At 39.0% G+C, this 25210-nt stretch overlaps 2 protein-coding genes across 4 annotated transcripts in view; both read left to right on the top strand.

Annotated features, from left to right (window-relative positions):
• Positions 1–839: 839 nt before the first annotated feature.
• Positions 840–11445, top strand: cercam (cerebral endothelial cell adhesion molecule). The gene is made up of 12 exons (XM_052567161.1): positions 840–1427; positions 2349–2459; positions 2586–2703; positions 2985–3119; positions 4608–4812; positions 5028–5147; positions 6333–6409; positions 6484–6590; positions 6681–6813; positions 7632–7759; positions 8063–8266; positions 10343–11445. Exons 1-12 carry the CDS (start codon positions 1225–1227, stop codon positions 10575–10577), a joined length of 1776 nt encoding a protein of 591 aa, XP_052423121.1. The 5' UTR covers positions 840–1224; the 3' UTR covers positions 10578–11445.
• A 2277-nt stretch (positions 11446–13722) lies between these two features.
• The window catches only part of sardh (sarcosine dehydrogenase), a 54875-nt gene continuing 43387 nt past the window's right edge, over positions 13723–25210 (top strand). Inside the window, exons 1-7 of one of the 3 annotated variants that reach the window (XM_052567157.1) lie at positions 13723–13890; positions 15597–15920; positions 16242–16420; positions 16553–16732; positions 16892–17015; positions 17322–17422; positions 19690–19794. In XM_052567157.1, coding sequence (XP_052423117.1) covers positions 15602–15920; positions 16242–16420; positions 16553–16732; positions 16892–17015; positions 17322–17422; positions 19690–19794 — 1008 coding nt within the window. In that variant the 5' untranslated portion in view covers positions 13723–13890; positions 15597–15601. Of the gene's footprint in view, positions 13891–14660; positions 14820–15596; positions 15921–16241; positions 16421–16552; positions 16733–16891; positions 17016–17321; positions 17423–19689; positions 19795–25210 lie in introns of those variants that run through there. The other 2 variants (XM_052567159.1, XM_052567158.1) reach the window with 2 other exon arrangements.

Genomic DNA, 25210 nt, shown 5'->3' with positions numbered 1-25210 from the left:
TCCTTGAGCTTCCCGCTTTCACTGGATCTCTCTGTGAGGAGCGTCTCAGCATTCATAAAGACAAGAACTCAATAGTGTGGATGGCCAATGATCAATTTACATGCAGATAAACAATCAGCAAAAAACTGAATCAATATGGAGTTTTTAAAATGGTTTGGTTGAGTTATACAACAGCTGCATCTTTTATTTTACAAACTTGTAAAACATTTGTTACATTTTATATCATGGCATCTGTAGGTTTTGATATCTATCTATCTATCTATCTATCTATCTATCTATCTATCTATCTATCTATCTATCTATCTATCTATCTATCTAAGCGTCGCATAAGGAAAAATATCTCTTTTAATGTCAAACCAGTGGAGACACGTCATATTGAAATGCCAGCTGGTTCATTTGTAAAAGCTCAACAAGTCCCTCTTGTGGTTATTCACTGTAGGCAAACGTTGAATTTTCCGAGAACTTTGATTGTTTTGTAAAATATGAACGCTTTCCATCCAAGCAGCTACACATTATTGTTTTAAGTGTATTTGTTTGTTAATATACGATATCTGATTTATGTTGACACACTAATTGTGTGGTTTCAAATTGATTCTATTTTATCAAACTGATATTTCTTATTTTTGTTCATTCAGAAAGAATGTACATGAAAAAAAAAACGTTAAGGAATTGGTAATGTACTCTCGGAATTCGGACTTAACATGACAGAAATTTCACCGTAAATGCTCATCTATCTCTATTAATGTCGCTGATTTGGTCTGACAGAAAAAAATAGCTGAAATGGCAGCGGTTCAGGGCTCTTTCTTTCTTTGGTTGCCACAAAAACAAGAAAAAAGAAGGTTATTCCTGTTCAGTATGGAAAAACCACAAATGAACGTCAGCATATGGCCCTGAAGATTTTGGCTAGTGAAACAATGTAGCGAAACATTAACGGAACATTCAACGTTCTAAAATGTAACAGTTTTGAAAAGATGTTCCGATGAAACATTCTAAATCATAGTCAATGTAAACGTTACAGAGAACATGAAATGTAACAGTTCGACGAACAAATCCTCACACGGAAGTTGTAACTCAAGACTAGCAAACAGAACACGTTGGCTGCTCCGGGGGGAACGGAGATTCTGAGGGGGAGTGTGAAGTTTAGGGAAGAGCCCTCTTTTCTTCAGCTGCTGACGCGGATGGGACTGTTTGTGCAACGACGCCGAGGACCACCGAAATCCAACCATGTTAACTTGGATCATAAGTGTTTGGAGCATTCTTGTGGTAGCACAGTGTTACTTTTCGGAGGAAAATTATACCGAAGAGTCAAAGATGCAGCCACCCACGGTCGTTATAGCTATAATCGCACGGAACGCCGCTCATTCTTTACCCTACTACCTCGGAGCTCTCGAGAGATTAAACTATCCCAAAGAGCGCATCTCTATCTGGTAGGTAACTTCCTTCTCTGCCGTTCAAGCTCGCGGATGATCTTTCTTATTATTTGTAGATGTCAAAAGGTCAGTCTTATTTGCATTCAGTCCCCTCCTCCCCTTGACTTTTTCAGACTTTTCCCCAAAACCAAACCCCTTCCCCCAACTAATAATGGTCGGGATAATTATATATATTCTGTATATATATATATATATATATATATATATATATATATATATATATATATATATATATATATATATATATATATATACATATATTGAACTTAAAATCGTTTATCAGCACACTATTGAGAAAATTAACTGGATAAAAATAATGATAAATAATGTAATAATTTTAAATAATGTTTTTTTTCTGATTAAAATGGACATGATAAGTCTAATGCTACATTGCAAACAAAAAAAAAAAGTTTGTTCTTGTAGTTAATTTGTATTAATCCGTATTTCGGTCACTGACAAATAAGATTTCAATCTTTAAATTTTTTATTTAAAATGTCACGTGGTTTAACTATCAAGAAATGCCATATTTTCCTTATACCCTGAATAAATATGCGCACACATCATGATCATAATTTTTCCAAACCTTTTTTAGATTTTTTTAGACATACAATTAATATTCACAAAGATCATGAATTATAAATTCATAAATATCATAAATATCACAAAACATTTTAGGAGTTGCACCACGTGACATTTTATGTCCTGGACTAACTTTGCCTTGTCATAAAAAGGTCACTGTAATGAGGGTCTTTACAGGTCCAGTCTATGATATCACTTCCTGTTGCTTTTTCCAGTACGTTTATGAATTGTGGTTGCACCATATGACTTTATAGAAAACCTATAAATGCACGTAAATGCTTACATACGTATATAGTTATGTGCACTAATTCCTGTCTCTCTGTTTATTGTTTCCTTTAGGGCAGCGACAGACCACAACATTGACAACACAACATTAGTCCTGCGAGAATGGCTCACTGTCATGCAAACACAATATCACTATATCGAGTGGAGACCTTCAGACAAACCCACGTGAGATGATCATCACACAGCATGCACACATGGCAGAAACTTTGTCCTTTTAAAACTTTTTTTTTTAAGTTTTTGAAATTTAGGTGCTACCACTGAAGCTTGAATTGGTTTGTTTTATCCGCACAGATCCTATGTAGGTGAGCTGGGGCCCAAGCACTGGACTAACGGCCGCTATGAGTATGTTATGAAGCTCAAACAGGCAGCGTTGAACTTTGCCAAGAAACGCTGGGCTGACTACATTCTGGTATGACCCAGTTAGAGCATACAGTATACACCCCGATTTTGGATCACACATTCTCAAATATAGATATACCAGGAGTATTAAAACATTCAACCGGGTCAGAATTCTTCAAAGTTCATGTAGGCTCAGATCTTGCTGTGGTCATGAATATGAATTGTGCTGGAATGCACTAGAATCGTTTTTGCTCATATCATGTCAGTGTTTTATATTTGTTAATATCATTACTATTAAATTGTATAATTAGAATTGTGTCATTCTTTTTGTGTTTATTTCCTCATCTGCAGTATTCAGACACAGACAACATCCTGACAAACCCGGACACACTGCACCTCTTGATGGCGGAAAACAAGTCAGTCATTGCCCCCATGCTGGACTCACAGTCAGCGTACTCCAACTACTGGTGTGGCATCACTCCACAGGTACAGTGCAACCAATTTCCAGTTTGGATGTGTGTATGAGTGTGTGTGCATGAGTATGTTCTAACAATGTAATGAGTGATAGCTAACGTTCGATCTTGCAATACACCACATCAATAAAGTGGCCATATCTGCTTTCACTGCTGCTGATCAGTGTATCTTCTCCATTTACAGACTACTGGTCATTTAAATTAGTCAAGCTAATGACTCTAGTGTAATTAGTTGTGATTATAGTAACTAACCTTATTGTGTGTGTGTGTTTGTGTGTGTTTGTGTGTGTGTGTGTAAGATACTACTATTCAAAGTTTGGGGTCACAGTTGTTTTTTTTCTTTAAAAAAATGTATACCTTTTATTTAGTACAGATGCATTAAATTATCAGAAATGTCAGCCTTTAATAGTCAAGCCATTTAGATTCTAAGAAAAAAATTGTATTTCAAATAAATGTTTAATAATGTTTCATAATTTGTAGTGCTGGTCAACGATTAATCGCGATTAATTGCATACAAAATAAAAGGTTTTGTTTACATAACATGTATGTGTACTGTTTAGGGTATATTTATTATGTATATATAAATACACTCACATGCATGTGCATATTTAATAAAAATAGGTTGTTTATATATTAAATATATTTAAGTATAATATGAATATAATTATATACATGTGAATATTTTCTAAATATATACTGTATGTGTTTGTCTTTATATATACATAATAAATATACACCGTACACACACATATATTATGTAAACAAAAACTTTTCTTTTGGATGCGATTAATCGCGATTAATTGTTGCCAGCTCTTATCATTTTTAGCATCAAATCATCATATTAGAGTGATTTCTATAGGATGATATGACACTGAAGACCAGAGTAATGTTGCTGAAAAATCAACTTTGCATCACAGAAATAAATGCCATATGAAAATATATTCAAACAGTTGTTTTAATTGTAATAATATTTCACAATATTTAATCAAATTAATGCAGCATTTTGTGAGCTTAAGAGACTTTTTATAGAACCCCAAACATTTCAATAGTATTTGAGTAGTATATATATATATATATATATATATATATATATATATATATATATATATATATATATATATATATATAGCATTCAATTATAATTTAAATAATGTAAATATTTACCTATATTACCGCTTTCACCAAATATGTAGCTAAATATATTGCTACAAAAAGACATGAAATGTTGCATTGGAACTTCTGCATGGAAGATTAAATCTGTGACTTTTTTTATTGGTTAATTTACGTGAATTGTTCAAGCAAATTCATTAATCACACTTCACAAAGCACACTATGCATAAACAGTGTGGAAAAACAATTCCTCAGTTCAGTTTAAGTGAGGATCTCCTAAGAAATACAACATCACATTTGAAGATAGTAGTTTATTATAAGTCTGTTTGGGGTCTGTTTGCTCAAACACTTTGTCCTTTGGCTGTGTTGTTGAGTTTTCTGTCTGTCTCAGGGTTACTATCGTCGTACTGCTGAGTACTTTCCCACAAAACAGCGTCAAAGGCTTGGCTGCTACCCTGTGCCGATGGTCCACTCCACTATTCTGCTGGACCTGCGCAAGGCAGGCACCAAGAAAGTGTCCTTTCACCCCCCTCACAAAGACTACTCCTGGCCCTTTGACGACATCATCGTTTTTGCCTTCTCCTGCCGAATATCAGGTATGGTGCCCCCTTCTGGATGACTCCAGTAGATGTAATTTCTCTTACGCAATATGATCAGTTTAACATTTGGATTTAGTTGAGGGAAAAATTCCAACCTGTATCCAACTCACAATAACATTTTTTAGCATTGACAGTCAAATAGCTTTGGAAAGAGATGGACTGAGTAAAATTACTGACACTATTCATCTGATATGATTCACTCTCTGAAACAGAGGTGCAGATGTATCTGTGTAACAAGGAGCGTTACGGGTATCTGAACGTACCTGCAAAGCCTCATCAGACCGTGGAGGATGATCGGATCAATTTTGTCCACCTTTACCTGGAATCTCTGAGTGAGTAACACTGACATTTAGATATTCAGTTAGATTATTAGAATAAAACTTGTGCGATGTCTTGAAGAACTGACAATTTCAGGATGTCACTTTAAAAACAGCATGCAAGACCTAGCTAGCATGACCTTTGTAAAAAAGAAATGCACTTGTATTAAAGGTGCAACTATAGTACTTCTTTAAAGAATAGTAAAAAAAAATGTAAACACAGATTATATAATAATAGTAAAATAAAAGGCCACTTAAAGTCATATTGAGCATGTTGCTGTATATAAATAAAGTATATAAGTAAAATAAGTTTTAAATAATTGTCTTTTAATAATTTTTATCATGCTTTGACGTAATAGACTTTAGAAGTACATTTTATTTTGATGTGCTGACTAACATACTAAAGCACATGAGTACTTGACTATATTTTGAATGATATTATGTTATTTATTATTATAATTACAGTAAATATATATTTTAAATGTATTAAATTGCACCTTTAACAATACATATGTGTAATTACTAATTTATGTAAATACATGACATATACATTTAAATAGAAATGACTTTAAAGTATATTTTAGACAGTAGAAGTACAATAGTACATACAATAGAAGTAATTATGAAACTATATTTAAATATGTACATTAGTATAAAATAAGTGGGTCAAAAAAACTACTAATTTCAGCTAATTGAATCGAATATAAATTTAAGCTTTAAAAAAATGTATGGAATTGTAACTAACATGCAATTAAGTGTCTGAAAACATTACATCACATTTGCATATAAGAAAAATCTTAAAGTGGATTATTTAAAAAAATGATTACACTTTTAAAATATGTAAAAGTGTATTTCTTTTACACAAGAGGGGCAACTGAGAATAATAATAAAAAAAACATGAGGGAAATTATGAGATGAACATTATATTATGAAATCGAAGACATAAATGTGAGATATTAATTCAGAGTATGAGATAAATGTTGCAGTTGTACTATAAGCGATATGAAGTCACAATAACAAGATATGAAGTTAATTATGAGAAAAAGCTACAAAAACCTTTTAATTTGAAAGGTAAAAACCTGCTTCCATAGCTCTGAGAAGATTGTACTAATCTGCTGCCAATTAGTGATCAGCTCCTTAATCGAACACAATCATTGTCAAGCATTTGTGTCCTAACTGAAGAAGTCATTTCTCCCACAGTCCACGGGCCGCCAATGTACTTGTCTCGCTATGTCCACGTTCCTCCCAAACGGTCTGATCTCATGGGCTTTGATGAGGTAAAGTGGAGCACATACTCTGTATTTTACCATTGCTTTGAGCTACATTCACCCTGTGTGTTTGTTCTCCTCAGATCTACCTGATAAACCTGCGCAGACGTCCAGACCGCAGGGACAGGATGCTATGGTCGCTGTATGAGATGGAGATTGATGCCAAAGTTGTGGATGCTATAGATGGAGCGTAAGTACAGACATTTATCCATCCATTGTTTATATATGCAAATGAAAATGAGAGCAATAATTGAGTTTTTTCACCGGCGTGTGCGTGCAGAGCTCTGAACAGCAGCGATATTAAGATCCTAGGTGTCGATCTCTTACCTGGTTACTACGACCCTTTCTCCGGCCGCACGCTGACCAAGGGAGAGGTGGGCTGCTTCCTCAGCCACTACTACATCTGGAAAGAGGTCAGCCGCCCCTAAAACTATTTCAGTAAACGCCACTGTGTTTGATATTTTGTTATCACTAACACTTTACACTAAGGCTCCATCAGTTAATGTTGGTTAATGCATTCGCTAATGAACAATACATTTATTACAGTATTTATCAAGCTTTTTCTAAATTTTGGTTAATACAAATACAACTGTTCATTGTTAGTTGAATTACACTATTATTATCATTACAACGTTATATTAACAGATAGAACTTTTAATTAATAATGTATTACTGAATGTTTAAATTAGCATGAACAAAGATTAATAAATGCTTTAGAAGTATTTCTCATTGTTAGCTAGTGTGGTCAACTAATGTTAACAAATGCAGTCTAAAAAAGAACTTAAGAAAGAACTTGAATTCTAATGCTGAGACATTTTTAAAGACATTTTTAGTTGTGTTAACATTTTTCAAGTGTTGAATGTAGCTAAAATAATACTACTAAATAAAAAGTATAAAGGTTTAATGTCTGGATGTTAAGGCTGAATTTATTTGATCAAAAATGGTGAATATTGTGAAATATTATTACAATTTAAAATAATGTCTTCAGTGTCACATGATTCTTCAGAAATCATAATAATATGCTGTTGAGAACAGTTGTGCTGCTTCATATTTTTGTGTATTTTGGGTTCTTTGATGAAAATACAACAAAAAGAACAACATTTATTGGAAATAGAAATCTTTGTAACATTCAAACCTAACTGAATGGTAGTCTATATTCAAATAATTCAATCTGAAATATCATATCGTGTTTATAGTATGTCAAAATGATTAGCTGTTCTTTCAATCATAGATGGTGGACATGCAGCTAGACAAGGCGCTGATCTTTGAGGACGACATGCGTTTCCAAGCCAACTTTAAGCGTCGCCTGCTGCGTCTGATGGAGGAGGTGGAGCAGGTGGAGCTGGACTGGGACATCATGTGAGTGACACCTGTCTGTCACACGGTTGCTGAAGAAACCAGAAACAGAATATTGCTTTTGCTGCAGTTATAAGAAATACTTTTTATATATATATATATATATATATATATATATATATATATATATATATATATATATATATATATATATATATATATATATATATATATATATATAGCATACATTTCCCATATCCATGTAGACAATTTCAAATTCTTAGATATTTAAAAGATCCTCCCGCAATCCAAAAGTAAACTCATCACAGATGTAGTGCCCTCATCAGGTGTCTTTGACTGTTGCAGATACCTGGGCAGGAAGAAGGTGAACCCTGAAGAGGAAGTCCCAGTGGAGAATGTGAGGAACCTGGTGTACGCCGATTACTCCTACTGGACGCTGTCTTACGCCATCTCTCTTCAGGGAGCTCAGAAGCTCCTCAACGCTGAACCGATATCCAAGATGCTTCCTGTGGATGAGTTTCTACCCATCATGTATGACAAGCACCCCAAGTGAGTAAGACGGTATTCAGGCCTAAACTAATTTTACTTTAATAGTTCACCCAAAAATGAAAATATAGTCTCCCTCAGACCATCCCAGATGTAGATGAGTTTGTTTCTTCATCTGAACAGACTTAAAGAAATGTAGCGTTACATCACTTGTTCACCAATGGATCCTCTGTGGTGAATGGGTGCCGTCAGAATGAGAGTCCTAACAGCTGATAAAAACATCACAATAATCCACAAGTGATCCACACCAGAAGCAAGTCAAGCAAAGGTTAAAAGTTCTGGATGGATTTGTTTCTTCACAAGACGTTAACTGATGGACTGGTGTGGATTATTGTGATGTTTTTATCAGCTGTTTGGACTCTCATTCTGACGGCACCCATTCACTGTAGAGGATCGATTGGTGAAAAAGTCATGTAATGATAGATTTCTCCAAATCTGATGAAGAAACAAACTCATCTACATTATGGATGGCCTGGAGGTGAATATATTTTCAGCCAATTTTAATTTTTGGTGAAACTGTTTCTTTAAATGTTAAAATTATTTGTGAAGTTTAAAGAGTGATGTTGCTCATTATAGTTGAGAAAGTATGCATTCTTCCCCATAAAGACATATGCATACCGTCATTTTCTCCTTGTTTATATTTTATGAGTACTTCATATTTTTGCAAAGTATGCCTGACGGAAATATCTCACCACAAATGTGTGTTTTGGTACTCTCTACATAGTTTCTTAACTATGTGATAGTCCTTTGATTTTTATAGACAGAGAGAAACCCAGATCTTGAGTTGGCATTAGCTTTGATTCCTCAGCGCGAGTGGTTGTGTGTGCGCTGTGGATTGGCGTGATGCCATCCATTTCCCCTGTCCGTTTCCTCTCCATCTCTGACTCTTATTCATTTAGCTTGGCACGTCCCGCCTGAAGATCCTCATCCCCACAATCTTTCCAGCGATCCGGTGTGCTGCTGCTGCCCCGCGGACGGCTAACCCTTTAAACACCCTTCCCTGTCTTCCCTGTTACACATTCCAGCTAAACGAGTTTCTACTTTAGCCGGTGTTTGCTGCTTTGCTCTCCTTCCAGGTCTGACAAAGCCAAGGGCCGTCTGCCAGCGGGCCCAGTACACACGTTTACCCTCAGCACGTGAAGCACCTCTTCAGGCTTTTGCTGAAAGTATTTGACATTTTATTCAAGCAGCACGAGCCCTAAAGCAATTCATCATCTGATTCTGGATCCTAACCCTAAGTTCCAAGTTATTATTATATTATATTATATTATATTATATTGCTCATACTGAGTGGTAGAACATTTTTTACATTAGGATAAAATATGGATATAGTGTAAAAATTATTAGATATTATTAGTATTATCATTGCACTCATTGTCTGGTCATTATTACATTATTTTATATTATGTTATATTATTGCTTACACTTATGGTTAGGGATTATTTTTTTCAAATCTGGAATAAAATTTGGATTTTTATATATTAATAAAATAGAATAAAATATTTTATAGATCTACACACACACACACACACACACACACATATATATTATAGTATAATTTTGTTTATTTACTTTTATTTGATTTTATTGCAGGTTTTTTATTTATATTGCATATACTTGGGGATAAAATATAGATTTTATAATTAATATAATATTGCTCATACTGAGGGGTAGGAACATCAGGATAAAATATGGATATAGTGTAAATATATCTAGTATAAACATTATATTATTAGTATAATAGTATTATTAATCATCATGCTTGGTAATAATATTATATTATATTACTGCTTGTAGGGATTTATATGTATGTGTGTGTGTGTGTGTGTATATATATATATATATATATATATATATATATATATATATATATATAATTTTATTTATATTGTATAATTTTATTTATTTTAACCATAATATTTTCATTTATTTTATTTTATGTACATTATTTATTTCTTAAATGTATGGTTAGGGGTCTGGTGATGTCACATGAACATATTTTAGACCTATTTTCTAAAGCCTTTAATAATAAGCGCTCACATTGCTAAAGTGTTTTATTTTGATGTTTCCTCTCAATAGTGAGGACTACAAATCCCATTTTCCCAATCGGAATCTGATGGCGTACTCCACACACCCCCTTCTGGTGCAGCCCTGCCATTACGCCGGTGACCCGGAGTGGGTGAGCGACACAGAGACCTCTACGCTGTGGGATGATGACAATGTGCTCACGGACTGGAGAGGCTCCTATAAAACTCTGAAGGGCTCTCAGCCACCGGCCGGCCTGCAGAGCGCCACCTACAAGGACGAGTTGTGAGGTACAGCCCCAAAGCCTCATGAATGGGCATCTTCTAAGAGCAGAAGGATCAGGAGTGAGCAGCTCTTTATTAGGAGAGAAATGTCACTCATCATGGAGACCTCAAAACTGGAAGAGACGAGGGAGACCTGGGACCAATCCTTAAGAAGAGACTTTCACTCTACAACAACAAAAATACATTTTTCTTGTTTTCCAGTAAAATTTTTTAAAAAATCTCTTTGTTAAGATACATTTACTTAGTAAAATAAATGATATGAAGGCACGTTTTCATGCCAGCGCAAATCCAACGGTGAGAAAATTGGAAAAATCAACATTAAAAATGGAAAACATTTTTATTGTAAAACAAGAACTGTAAAGGTAAAAGGGTGCGATACATTTGATGACTCTTATATCTGACCACGAATTAAAACATTTTATTATATATTTGAGGTTGAAAGTTTTGTCCATTTTTTGGTATGGATTAAGCTAATTTTGCTTTTTTTTATCAGGTTATTTTTCTTTATTAACTATAAAAAAAGGACATTTGATAGCTTTTACAGAAGTGGTGCATTATAAATTGTATTACTGGAGTTTAAACAGCTGTCATAAGGACTATCATGCTCAGACAATCAAACAAACAGAGCTTAGTGTATATTAGAAATGGTGTGGTCAATTTCTCTCTCTCTTTTTGTGCACTTTTGCTGTTCATGACAAATTTCTGTTCCCATCATTTGTTCTTATTTATTATTTTCCCAGTTTTATTCCCTTCTGTGTCTCTCCAAACTGAACAGTGGGACCAAATTAAATGGCATGATAAGAGTATGCATGAGAGTTTCGGAAATTTTTGTTGTTATTGAAATAAAGAATTACGTTTTTTTAAACATTACAATGTTGGATGTCAGTTGGACGTTTTCTTCTCTTGTCTCTTGGACAAACAATAAATACAGAGGCAGTAGACCCATTACTAGTTAGGACCAGAATATAATCATAAGGTTTTATCAAATTTGACTAAAAGTTGACTTAGCAACACATTGTGGGAAGTAGTTTTACTTCACTTCCAGGAGCTGCTCGCTCTGCTGCGGTTCTATCGCCATCTGTTGGTAAGAGTACAAATGGACAAGTACAACCTTTCGGTTTTCTAGAGTGTATATATTAGGACCTTTTTTTTTTTTTTAATTATTTGGTTGGACTTTATTTTAAGGTGTTCTTGTTACAGTGTAATTAGTACCCTAAAAAGGAACCCTAAACCAAACCATAATCCTAACTAGCAATATTGCAAATACATGTAGTTAATTAACATTACTCAGTACTTAAATGTATAGTTACACTGGAACAAGGACACCTTAAAATAGTTACCAATTATTTTTATTTTTTATTATTATTTTTTTTTTAGAAATAGGCTACATTAAACTACCATTAAATTAAACATTACCTGAAATAAAATATAAAAAATAAAATAAACTTATTTCAGATAGTTGCTAAAGGCGACATTTGTCATTTTAAAACTTACAAAAAAAAAAAAAAGAATGTAAATGACAAAATAACCAAAGACAAAATTCAACTAAAATTGAATTGAAAACATACATTTATAGTACTATATCAAGGATGCTAAAATAACACTGAATAGACTGAATTTACAGTACATACAGTAGCTTGTACGCAAAGTTTACAAATGTTTGAAGTAGTCTGAAATAGTCGTTCTCAATCCGAGTGAACTTCCTGACATTATTTACAAGAGGCAATTCACATTTCATGAGATCGATGAGTAAAATACACTTCTGAGTGTTTTCAGTTCCACATAAACTATCGACAAGCACCACGGCAGTTTCTTCAGACATTCAGTACCAGACAGGAAACAATCAATACAACAATAAAGCTCAATAAATTAGTAAAAAAAAAAAAAGCTCTTGTAAATGACACAGGGTCCTGAGTCACATACTGAGATAATCTTTTATGACATAACTGTTCCTCTCACAATACTGAGATGTTGTTAAGGGTTCAGACTGATGCTTATGTCTTTCAGAGCAGTGCAGGGGTCATGTGACAGGTCGGCTGCGCGTATAAGGGTTCAGTGTCTGAAAGAGGGACTTTCTCCGCTGAAGGCATGTCCCCTCATGACCCCAGTGAACCTGGTTTCATAAGAACAGCAAAACTGCACTGCGTCTGGATTCACATCTGAGCAGTTCATTCTCAAATGACACACAATCAATGGGTTTGCAATGATTACATTGTAATGATTAATGCACAGAAACAGCAGTTTGAAATGTCTAATCAGATGGTTTTGATCTTCTCTTTGTCAAACCGTTAGCTTGTTATCTTATGTTCTAGGGCTCTGTAGGTTAAACACTGCTCTGCTCTTCAATAAATAACCACTCTCCGGTGCCTTTTTAATATAATTTTACAACAGTTTGTAAGTATCTGAATGAATGGAGGCAGTAATATTGTGGGTGTTGTCACTGATATGCTTCTGTCATTGCTTCATGCAGTGTGTTGTCATATTTCCCTGGCCAGGGGGTGGGCTCACTAAACCTCCTCTGATTGGCTGTCTCAAAGTGTCTAAAACAGAGCTCTCCAGGGTGTTTTTTTGGGCTTGTACATAGAAATAGGTCAGCCAATAATGTTCACAGTACATGGTCTCTGGAAAACACTTGTTATTCTGTCAGTGACTCCGTTTCTGTCTGTAAAATTTTAAGACCTTACATTAAAAACACTTTTTGTGTGAAATTAATAATCAAATTTGCATGCATACTGACACCAATTTTATATTTTATATTCATGTTTGTGTTTTATAATATGTTTGGAGTCTAGATCTTTCACCACATAGTTTTAAGAGTTATATTCCTCCTGAAATGCTCAATTATATCCACAATATTTTCTAGGAGCAATGAAGCCTCCTGTAATTCAGAATCCTTACAGTAGAGCAGATGTCTGAGATCAACCTTTCTGCTCTAATTGTGATCTGCTCCGAGGAAAAACTGACAGCTGAGTCTTCACATGCCAAATACAAATGTATAAATCAGAATAAAGCTAACATCTTTTAAGTGTACAAACAAATGCTTATACTGTATATATTTAATTTAAACATGCATAACGTAGTAAATAACATTTCTTCCAAGTGTTTCTGCAGTCAGACTGAACCTACTACAGATCTTAGTGGGTGGAGAGTTTACACTAGGGTTAATGTCTATTTGGCCGCTTGCAAACCAATGGATCTGAGCAGCAGGCAATAGCACGTTTAAGCTGCAGTGTGCACTAAACAGCACATAACATCAGCAACAGCTAAACCTTTTCTTGTGTTTGTTGTTTTTCCCTCGTGGATTTATTCATCTGACAGGTAAGCAATGCATGCATTTTTCTGGATCTCTCTGAAAAACACTCAGGCTGTCTCAGAACCAGTTTTTTTTTTTTTTTTGGAATGACACACTCCTCTGATGTTTTTAAATGTCAGGTTAACTGACTGGAAACGTAAAGTAAGGTCACTTTTAACCCAATGTGAACGCTTCACGTTTGTAATTTTAAATCCGAATTTGAAAACCCATCTGAAGAAAGAAAAAAAATAAACAGCATATGCTGGTTAGGTATGTTTTGACGCTGAGATGCTGGTCCTTTGCCAGCACATGACCAGCATAAACCAGCAAAGGACCACCATACTGTTTTTTTCAACTGGGAATCCAAATTGTAGCTACAAGTTTATCCCAGAACTATCGCGAGCTGTTTAGCAACAGACAACCAACTCATAATTTATTAAATATTCGTGCACTTTACGACATAGGCTACTTTCAGCTCATAAAAGTTCGTAGAAAGTCTATGAAAATTTCCCAAACTGACGATCAAGCAGTTATTACAAAAGGTCGCGTGCTCTAGCGTTACCTGTCTGGACACCCATCGATATTAATTCCGTCAAATTATGCAAATAAGAACATCAACTTTTCCCTCAAACAGGTTCGCAAATTGACAAAATTGTGAGCTGCCGAGACCTGACTACACAGGAGCCCCTTCGCAAAGCCTCTACTCCAGCGTGAAGTGTGAAATCTTGAGTCTGTGGTCAGACACGTCGCAGCTCTCTGTCCGTCTCATTCACTCTTCTGCAGTTCAGAAGTTCTCCACAGCACAGCTGTGTTCGTCCACATGCTGTGTCAGGCAGCAAACAGCCATATTTGAGCACCAGTTGCTCTGTTTATGGACATACTTAACAGCAGTCCCACACTCTTAAAGAAGCAGCTAACAAACAGAGGATTTGCGCTCTTTCAGTAAGTTTTAAAGGTGGGCGACAAAACGCGAAGTTACAGAATACTGACTTCACACACGCTGACTGCTTTATGGTGGTCTGTTCGTTTTTGTATTGCATGCCAGGCATCTGTTTTACAAAACGCGTGAATTTAGTTTGAAATGTCGACTGTTTCGCACATTATTATTCTTCATTTAGTCGTCAAGTAGTTTACAATTTCACCGTGTTTGCATTGCATACGCTGAGAATCCGAAAAATGCTTCAGCATACATTTGATTTACCATCATGTTCTGCAAAGACAAGTTGGCCAGTGTTTCTAGATGATTGGTTTTGTAAACAATGCCGGTAGGAAGGCGGACTTCTCTGCATTTAAAACATTTCTGGATTTCCTGTAAATCCTTTCACAGAACAATTTAAATCATCTGCACAAAGACTTAAGAGTAATGTAAGCGGACTCGCAAGGTAACTGAATACTTGTAAAATGATGATCAAATGTTAAGAGTAGAATAAAGGTAAAGAGAATTGAAACTTTTAGCATTAGATGAATGAATGAAAAAAAAAACATTTTTATTTTTAATAGAAAAGTAAAATTGCAACTGTTTATTATAATATGCATTATTTGATAGGAAAACCTTTTTTTTTAATGGGCAGGTATTCTCTGTCAGATACTGATATTAAATGAATGAATAATTGATTAATTAACAAACAATGTGAGATAAAAATGGGCCCAGCACTGAACTCTGAGGGACTCCTTTACGGTCCATTAACAGTTTGTAATGAAAGTGTGTGTTTATGGTCTTGTACCATTGCAGGGGCCATGGCCTTCTTGGGAAGAGCAGCACAGAGGGTGATGGCATGCCGACAGCCCCTCTCACCCCTCGGACATGCCACCACCCGCTGCTATAGCTCCCAGTCGACACACACCACAGAGAAGAGCGTCCCCTATGAGAAGACGCTCAAACAGGAGGATGGCATCGGTGGGCCCACCAAACCGCCCAAGTCTGCAGATGTTGTGGTGGTTGGAGGAGGAAGCCTGGGTTGCCAGACCCTCTACCACCTGTGTAAACTAGGCATGACCAATGTGGTTCTGCTGGAGAGGGACAGATTGACTGCAGGCACCACCTGGCACACGGCAGGTATTGCACTTTGTTTACTTTGTGATTAGAGACTCTTTTGAGTAGAGTTTCTTTCCGTGCTCCAAAAAATTAAATAAAGTTTCAGTGCATAATGTGTACAAAAAAAGAGAAAAGAACCTAGGTTGCATGTTGCATAATTAATGTTTTAAAGCAGATTTAATCCCTCACTTGTACAGTGAGTGTAGTTCAAGAGTTTACTCCATGAATAGGCTTACAGAGTTGATTTTGTAATACTTAAAGCCAAATCATTTGACGTACCAGTACCACTCTTTTGAATTTTGCTTCTGTTCATATAATACAGTCTTTTTTACTTTTTCATAGGACTTTTGTGGCAGTTAAGACCTAGTGATACTGAGGTGGAGCTGTTGGCTCACACTCGCAACGTGATCAGCTCAGAGTTGGAGGAGGAGACTGGCCTCGAGACGGGCTGGATCCAAAATGGAGGCCTGTTCATTGCTTCCAACAAGCAGCGACTTGACGAGTACAAGCGCCTCATGTCGGTATGACACAAATACTAAACCATCTCATAGATCCTTCTCTAGAAAATCTATAATTGATTTAACATAATGAATGAAATGTGAGTGATTAAAGATAAACTGATATGTAAAATACTCATAGATTTTGCATTTCAGCTGGGTAAAGCGTACGGTATTGAGTCGTACGTCCTGTCACCTGCTGAGACCAAGGACCTGTATCCTCTGATGAATGTGAAAGATCTTTATGGCACGCTGTATGTGCCTAAAGACGGCACCATGGACCCAGCGGGCACCTGCACCACCCTCTCCAGAGCAGCCACCGCACGCGGTGCCACAGTACGTCTCCATACCCTTTACTTTTTAAAGTGATGCTTGAATGATTCTGTATAGAAGCTAATGGAGCACAGGGTGAATTACTGTATTGTAAGCCAGTGGTCTGGTTTAAGTTATGACTGAATGTATGAACCATATTGATATGTTTATCATTGATTACAGGTGATTGAGAATTGTCCAGTGACTGGTATCCAGGTTAAGGTTGATGATTTGGGTGTTAAGAGAGTGAAAGCGGTGGAAACTGCTCATGGGACCATCCAAACACCCTGTGTGGTGAATTGTGCAGGTCAGAAGGATGCAGACATCACCAGCAGAGGGCAGTCTGTGATAGCGAAATGACTTTTAACACAAGCAGCTGTAAAAGTTTTTCCAACTTCTTATTTTATTAAATGATCCTTCTGAAAGCAGATTTTTTTAAATTATATTCGAAAAAATTACCTTAACTTAACAACGCTCTTTTGAACAACTTTTAATGATTATACTATTTTTTAATTTGTGGTTTATTTGAGGTTATGATTTCTTTATCAAATCTCATCCAATATCTGCTTGAGTACTATAATATACAGTAAAATCATGTGTGTTTTTTTTTCAGGTGTCTGGGGCACTAAGTTGGGGGAAATGGCAGGCGTCAATGTTCCTTTGATTGCCATGCACCACGCTTACGTCGTCACAGAAAGAATCGAAGGGATTCAGGTGAGCTCACTGTCCAGTTCGGCACAGAACACAGCAGACACTCAAATTCCCATCAAGGAGAGAGATGCACATATTAAAACCAGTGAGGTGGTCATTTGCATGATTTATTCATACTATGGTGCATGCAGGGAAACAGAGCAGAGTCCAGCATCCATTATTGATTGATTGATAATAATGATTACACTAGAGAAAAAATTACAGAGCAGTTCCATCACTCTAGTATGTGATATTTTGGTTCTAAACCCTGTGTTTAATTCTCTTTGCAGTTCAGTTTAATCATGTGCTGCAGTAGCACTGCTCCATATTTAAATGAAGTAATTAGCATTATATTTAGTGCAAATATAGGTCGGTTTAATTTAATGGAAAAGGATTTTACATTCAGTCATTAAAGTTATTTCAGATTTAGCCACTTGCACCATCCGACTAGTGCTGCAGGATTTTCTATCTTGTATAAGTGTTTTTACACTGTCTATAGAAGACTTGTGCTAATTTAAAAATGTTACCAAGGAAACCAAGGGATTGTACTAAATGAAATGTGCTACCAAGGAAACCAAAGAAAATGACGTGTGACAGACAAGCATCAGTTAGACTGGTGTGAAAGTCAAGAATAGATCAGTAATGTTTCACACTAGAATACTGTTTCCCAGCAGACATGGAGTTACATTTGTGTTTTTACATTATATATTATGAAGAAATTTGAAACATATATACTGCTGTTCAAAAGTTTGGCATCACATTTTTTTTTTGTATTTTTTTTTTTAATGGATTGCGCTCATTAAGGCTGCATTTATTTGATCAAAAATACAGTAAAATTTTGAAATATTTAATATGGTTAAAATAATCTTCTATTCAATATGGTTTCAAATATAATTTCTGTCTGTGAAGCAATACTGAATTTTCATCAGCCGTTACTCCAGTCTTCAGTGTCACATGTAAATTAGAAGTGATTTTAATATGCTGATTTATTATCAATGGAGGAATAAAAAGTTAAAAAGAACAGCATTTATTCCAAACAGAAAGCCTTTATTATCACTGTCTAGCAATTTAACGTATCCTTGCTGAAAAAATAAATAATTTTTCAAAAAGGAAAGAAAAAAAGTACTGATCCCAAACCTTTGAACAGTAGTGTATAGGTACAAAATAGTTCTATTTTGAATAAATTCTGTTCTTTAAAATTTTCTATTCATCAAAGAATTAAAAAAAAGTATCCTGTGTTCCAAAAAAAAATTTAATAATATTGAAAGCTAAAATATTTAACTAAAACTGATCCTGTTTGTAATGGGGCCAATAAAAATGGCAGAGCAATTGATAACCAAACTATTTAAGATGTATTTTCTAAACATCATGGCAACTTATATTTATTAAATGAAGGTCATCTCCGGTTCCTGAATCACAGTGAAGCTGTACACTGCTAGATTGTATATTCCTGCACTATTTTCCTCAACTTAGCACTCAACATTGAATATAATTTCGTTCAGCACTGATTTTGTCACTGCATTCATTCCATCACCTGATGTCTGTAAGTCCTTTAGTGAATTGGTCATCATTAGTCGATGCACATCTGTCCCCACTGTGTTGTGTCTGTCTTTCTTTTGTCTTTCTTTGTCTGTTTTTGAGCCCTATGGGGGCGTTTTGCTCTATTCATGCTACACTGCAGTGGCAAAACACAACAGAAGCTGTGGCATAAGCATTTAACTCACAGCCTCTCTGTGGTTTATGCGACACTGTGTGTGTGTGTGTGTCTGAGCTTGTAGTTTGATGCATGGTTGATGACAGCCGTGTTACTCCTCACAGAGAGGCCAGCTAGTCATCACTGAGAATGAAGAGATGAAATGTTTGTCAAGTCAGCATATTAGCCTGATTTCTGAAGGATCATGTGACACTGAAGACTGGAGTAACGATGCTGAAAAACGGCTTTGCATCACAGGAATAAATAAGACTTTAAAATAGATTCACAAAGAAAATAGTTCATTTAAATTGTAAAAATATTTCATGATATTACTGTTTTTCCGAAACTTACATTTTTATGAAATAAATGCCAACTTGGTGTAAAGAAGGGACTTCTTTGAAAAACAAAAAGCTGGTAGTGTGTGACTGAACACACTGCTTGAAGCAGCATGTGGTGAGATGGAGTCATGTTGTTGTTTAGTAAAGCACCATATGGCCTCTACAAAAAGCCTTGTCATACATGAACGTAATGAGCTAGTTGTCTTTTGAAATGATGAGATTTGAAATATGATATGAACTAAAATGTCTTTTTTCACTAGAATATGCCCAACGTCAGGGACCATGATGCATCAGTCTACCTCCGTCTGCAGGGTGATGCTCTCTCTGTGGGAGGCTACGAACAGAACCCCATATTCTGGAATGATGTAAGCTGAAGTATCTGTGTTTACAAATCTGACAGTAAAATAATTTTAATGAGACGTAACAGTTGCTATTCTTTCCATATTTTTGGATGTGGTTGTTTGTGATATATTTTCTGTCTTTGGTTTGAGATCCACAACCTATATTTTAGTTTAGATATGCATGATCACACAATGCCTCTGATTAGTTTTTCATTAAGAAGTTGATTTGATGTGCATTTCATGTGCACATTAGGTGCATAACTGAGGTTCCCTATCTGTCGGTCACTACGAGTTATGTTGAACGACATATGGGGTCTCACTTGGGAGGCCAATCATCTCTGAGTTTAAGAGAAAACGCCAATGAAAATTGGCTAGTGGATTTAACTTTACCTGAGCCACTCCCCGTGCCAACGGGTATAAATAGAGCGACAGGTGCATCCACTCATTAGATTTTTGCTTCGGAGCCGAGTAGTTGTATGAAAGCTGTTATACTCCACAAAGCCATTCATCTGCTGTGTCGGGAAGCTGTTCTGGTTTGTGGTATGGCGCAAACAGTGGTGTCCCTTTCAGCGATTCCCCTGGGAGCTTCAACTAAGAGAGCAGATTTCCTAAAAGAGCAAATCATGGACGTTGTCTTCCATATCTGGGCATTCAGCATGCTGAAGATGCGTTCGTGGATGGTTCATGCATGCACTGCGTGTGTGACCATGGCAACGCTGCGATCGTGTCTCTCCTTTGTTAAAAGGAAAGGAGCAGACCCCTCTATCACTACCCGTTCCAGTTTCTCTGCCACAAGCAGAGGACCGCTGGCTAGTGTTCTGGGAGATTTGAAGGTGACAGTGAGAGCTTCTCCGCCGAGCCACGCCCCACGGACCTCTTACCCCTTCTGCAGTGTTTGTCCTGTGCGGCTGCTGGGTGATTTTGCTGGGCTGTCTTATGACAGTCTCAACGGGTCATTCAGTTTGCCGTCGGCTCACAACCGCGTTTTACTCTGGTTCCTTTCTTCCCGGATGTGCATGGGGATGGCCCATTTTTACGGCCGGAAGCAGCTCATTTCGTTCCTTCATCCTCACTACCCTTGATGGCGGGGCAGCGAGGGGTGCGTTGACATTCCCCTTCAGGAGAGTGCGATTGCGGTGCACTTGTGTCCGCAAAACGCCGCCACTGGGAGGAATAGTCTGCGCCTCTCACCCAAGGCCTGTAAACTGTCGGCCGCTCTCGCTACCAAGGCTTACAGTGCTGTGGGCCAAGCTGCCTCTGCTTTGCATGCCATGGCTATCCTGCAAACTCAGCAAGCCAAGGCTTTAACAAATGCAAGAGGGTAGAACCAACCCGAGGTTGATGCAGGAGCTGCGCACAGCGACTGACCTCCCCCTTCCGGGTGACGGAAGTCACGGGTCCCTCGGGAAGGCGATGTTCACTCTGGTGGTCCAGTAGTGCCGTTTCTGGTTCAGCCTTGTATGTATGAGAGACATTGACAAAGTGCACTTTCTCGATGCTCTCATCTGCCAGGCTGTCCTGTGTGGCGATGCTGTCAGGGGCTGTATACAGCACATCTTGCCACGACGTGATCCTCCGGTTGCCACCATTCCATCGTGGGCAGTGCCTCAGCCTGCTCGTCGACGTGGGTGCCCCCCTGCGTCCTCCACACCAGCTCCGCCCCGTGCTGAGAGTTCTTCGAGGCCAGTGCATCATGCCCCGCGTATGTCCTCTAGGAAGACGACTAAGCGGCCCTGACACGGGCAAGTCGGAGATGTGGGAGACTGCTCTTCAGGAGCTGGCGGAGACAGTGCCACTCCTTCCCCCGGAGGAGGGCCGGGTGGAGAATCCTCAGTTTTTGTTTCTTTCTGTTCTGCCGCTGGTCCAATGGCCGACTGCACTCACTTTTTCATAGAAGAGCAATTTCCCTTTCCTCCGAGGTGCAAGGCTCACGGGTTGACGATGAGTGACGCACTGCCTCCTCATTTTCACCCACAATGCCCCCTTTCGGTAAAGAGGTCACTGTTCGTAAACACAACTCCTCTCCACGCGTCTCTGGCCAGTTCCTCCAGGAACATGAGGATTGTGGCTGTGATGACTCGGAACGCAATGCCTGCTGGGCCATCCGACACAACTCCTCATTGCTGCGGGTATGTCGACTGTCCCTTTGGTGCCACTTGTACGGGAGTTTGGGAGCGTGGCTTGCGCTGCCCAACCCGTCACGCTGGCTCATTCGGATGGTCCGACTCGGTTATGCGATTCAGTTTGCCCGGCGACATCCCAAGTTCAATGTGTGCTCGGGACTTCGGTGGCAGTCCGGGACACCTCTGTTTTGCGTGAGGAGATTGCTTTCCTGCTGGCAAAGGATGCAATCGAGCCGGTCCCTCCAGCCGAGATGAGGACAGGGTTTTACAGCCCTTACTTCATCGTACCCAAGAAAAGCGGTTTCCTTTGGCCTATCCTGGATCTGCGAGTCCTGAATCGGGCCCTGCACAAGCTCCTGTTCAAGATGCTGACACAGAAACACATTATCAAATGCGTTCATCCCCAGGACTGGTTTGCAGTGATCGACCTGAAAGACGCTTACTTTCATGTCTCGATCCTCCCTCGCCACAGACCTTTTCTGCGGTTTGCATTCGAGGGTCAGGCATGGCAGTACAAGGTCCTCCCCTTCGGGCTCTCCCTGTCCCCCCGTGTCTTCATGATGGTCACGGAGGACGCCCTTGCCCCACTCTGGGAAGTTGGCATCAGGATCCTCAACTATCTCGACGACTGGCTCATTATGGCCCGGTCCCGAGAGCAGTTGTGCGATCACAGGGACTTGGTGCCATGGCACCTCGGTCAGTTGGGGCTTCAGGTCAACCGAGAGAAGACCAAGCTCTCCCCTGTGCAGAGAAGCTTTTATCTCGGTATGGAGTTAGACTCGGTGAGTATGACGGCACTCAACCGTGCAGCCGACACGCTCTCACGACAGCTCACCTTTCCCGGGGAATGGCGACTCCATCCCCAGATGGTCCAGCTAATCTATAGTCGATTTGGGGAAGCCCAGGTAGACCTGTTTGCTTCCCACAAGTCCTCCCACTGCCAGCTGTACTATTCCCTGTCCCAGGCCCCCCTGGGCACGAATGCACTGGCACACAGCTGGCCTCGGGCTCTACGCAAGTATGCCTTTCCCCCAGTAAGCCTGCTCGCACAGATGCTGTGCAAGGTCAGGGAGGACGAGGAACAGGTCCTGTTGGTTGCGCCTTACTGGCCCACCCGGACCTGGTTTTCGGAACTCATGCTCCTCGTGACAGCCTCTCTCTGGTGCATCCCCTTGAGGAGGGACCTCCTCTTTCAGGGGCTTGGCACCATTTGGCACCCGTGTCTAGATCTTTGGAACCTCCACGTGTGGCTTCTGGACAGGACGCGGCAGACCTAAGTGATCTGCCACCAGCGGTGGTAGACACTATCACTCAGGCTAGAGCCCCCTCTAGAAGGCAGGCCTATGCTCTGAAGTGGAGTCTGTTCATGAATTGGTGTTCTTCTCACTGAGAAGACCCCCGGAGATGCCCGGTCAGAGTCATGCTTTCTTCCCTGCAAGAAAGGTTGGAGCGTGGGCTGTCACCCTCCACCCTGGAAGTGTATGTGGCTGCCATTGCAGCCCATCACAATGCAGTGGACGGCCGGTCCCTGGGAAGGCATGACCTGATCATTAGGTTCCTGAGGGGTGCCAGAAGGTTACATCCTCCTAGGACACCCTTGAATCCCTCTTGGGACCTCTCTATTTTCCTGGTGGGACTTCAGAGGGGTTCCTTTGAGCCGCTGGATTCAGTTGAGCTTAAGTTCCTGTCTCTAAAAGACAGCGCTCCTGGTCATGCTCACTTCCATCAAAAGGGTCGGGGACCTCCAAGCATTTTTGGTAAGTGAATAGTGCCTCGTGTTCAGGCCGGCCTACTCTCACATTGTCCTGAGACCCCGGCTGAGATACGTGCCCAATGTTCCCACCACTCCCTTCCTTCAGAAGCTCTGAGCAGCTCCTGGTCTGCTTTGGAGGCCAGCAGAAGGGGAAGGCTGTCTCCAAGCAGAGGTTGGCCAATTCCCCCTAACACGGGGATGTGAACGCCTTTATTCTCCCAGCAGAGTTCCCCAGTTGGCGTACCCTGGTCGAGCATCCTCCAGCACCCTCGGCAGTCAGACTTGGCGGAGCAGTCTGTCGTCAGGCCCAGTACTGGTGTTAGCATGCCCGGAGTTCCGGTCAGCCCCTGTACTGGGCTAGGTGTTCATATGGCTCGATTCCCTACTGGTAATCCCATATGTTTATTTTTCCACGGTAAGGTTTCCCTCTTGGCAAACCCCTGTCTTCCCTTGACTGACCCGCTCTGTCAGTCTCTTCTGGCAGCTGTTCCATACCTACTCTAAGGTAGGACCTGCCTCAGAGAACCATTCCAATATGTAGTACTGCCCCCTGGGTCAGTCCATATCGGTATGTCATGTCACCTCCCTACGGGTAGGATGTGGTCTCCGTAGCGACCTTTTCCTAAGGCTCGCTTCCCCATTGTCTTGCCAAGCTGAAAGAACAAATAGGGAAGATTTGAAGCAATCTTTCACTTAAGGTTGAAATCCCTTCCATTAACTTTATGTGGGTGGAACAGCAGTGTGGCCTTCTCCAGCAGCGATGTACTCACCCTCTGGCCCCTTCGGTACCAAGGTCAGTGAATTTGCGCTAGGGCTTTGGGAAGGTTACGACCTTAAGCGTAGCTTTTGTGGCACGCCACGTCTTGCCGACAATTGCAGCGCCACAGGGTTGTGACAGTGGTCAGGTTGTGGTGTTTTCCATAGGACCCCATATGTCGTTCGACATAACTCGTAGTGACCGACTGATAGGGAAGGTCTCGGTTACGTACGTAACCCTCGTTCCCTGATGGAGAGAACGGAGACGTTATGTCCCCATGCCACAACCTTGAACCGGTCGCTGTTGCCGGGACACGTTCTCGGCTCCTCAGCATAAAACCTAATGAGTGGATGCACCTGTCACTTTATTTATACCCGTTGGGATGGGGAGTGGCTCAAGTATGTTAAATCCACTAGCCAATTTTCATTGGCGTTTTCTCCCAAGTGAGACCCAATATGTCGTTCGACATAATGTCCGCGAGGGTTATGTACATAACCGAGAAGTTTCATTAAAATATCTCAAAGTACGTTTGATATTAATGATTCTTAATGAGCATTGGTCAATATTGTGCATGCAAATTTCTGCCTGTTTTTACATTTAGATTAACTTTTTTATCATCTAACAAAAGTTCATTTTTAAAAAACATTTTACAAGCATTTTAGTGTTACTTTAGTATTGTTTATATATATTAATTATATTTATTACTATTTAGAATTAGCTTTTGTATTTCTATTCCGCTTTAATTTATGTAATTTTACATTTGAGAATAAAAGTAGCACCTTTCTTTGCATAAACATTTGGGCGGTG

This window comes from Carassius gibelio, chromosome B10, assembly GCF_023724105.1.
Source record: "Carassius gibelio isolate Cgi1373 ecotype wild population from Czech Republic chromosome B10, carGib1.2-hapl.c, whole genome shotgun sequence".
Taxonomy (NCBI): domain Eukaryota; kingdom Metazoa; phylum Chordata; class Actinopteri; order Cypriniformes; family Cyprinidae; genus Carassius; species Carassius gibelio.
Note: the sequence above shows the minus strand (reverse complement) of the source record. Positions and strands in the feature narration are given on the sequence as shown.

Excerpts from the sequence above, each read along its gene's own strand:
- cercam (XM_052567161.1), top strand. The coding sequence starts at position 1,225 with ATGTTAACTTGGATCATAAGTGTTTGGAGCATTCTTGTGGTAGCACAG. Across the intron at positions 2,704-2,984 it reads GCTGGGCTGACTACATTCTG|TATTCAGACACAGACAACAT; the intron begins GTATGACCCAGT and ends CCTCATCTGCAG. Across the intron at positions 8,267-10,342 it reads ATGTATGACAAGCACCCCAA|TGAGGACTACAAATCCCATT; the intron begins GTGAGTAAGACG and ends TCCTCTCAATAG.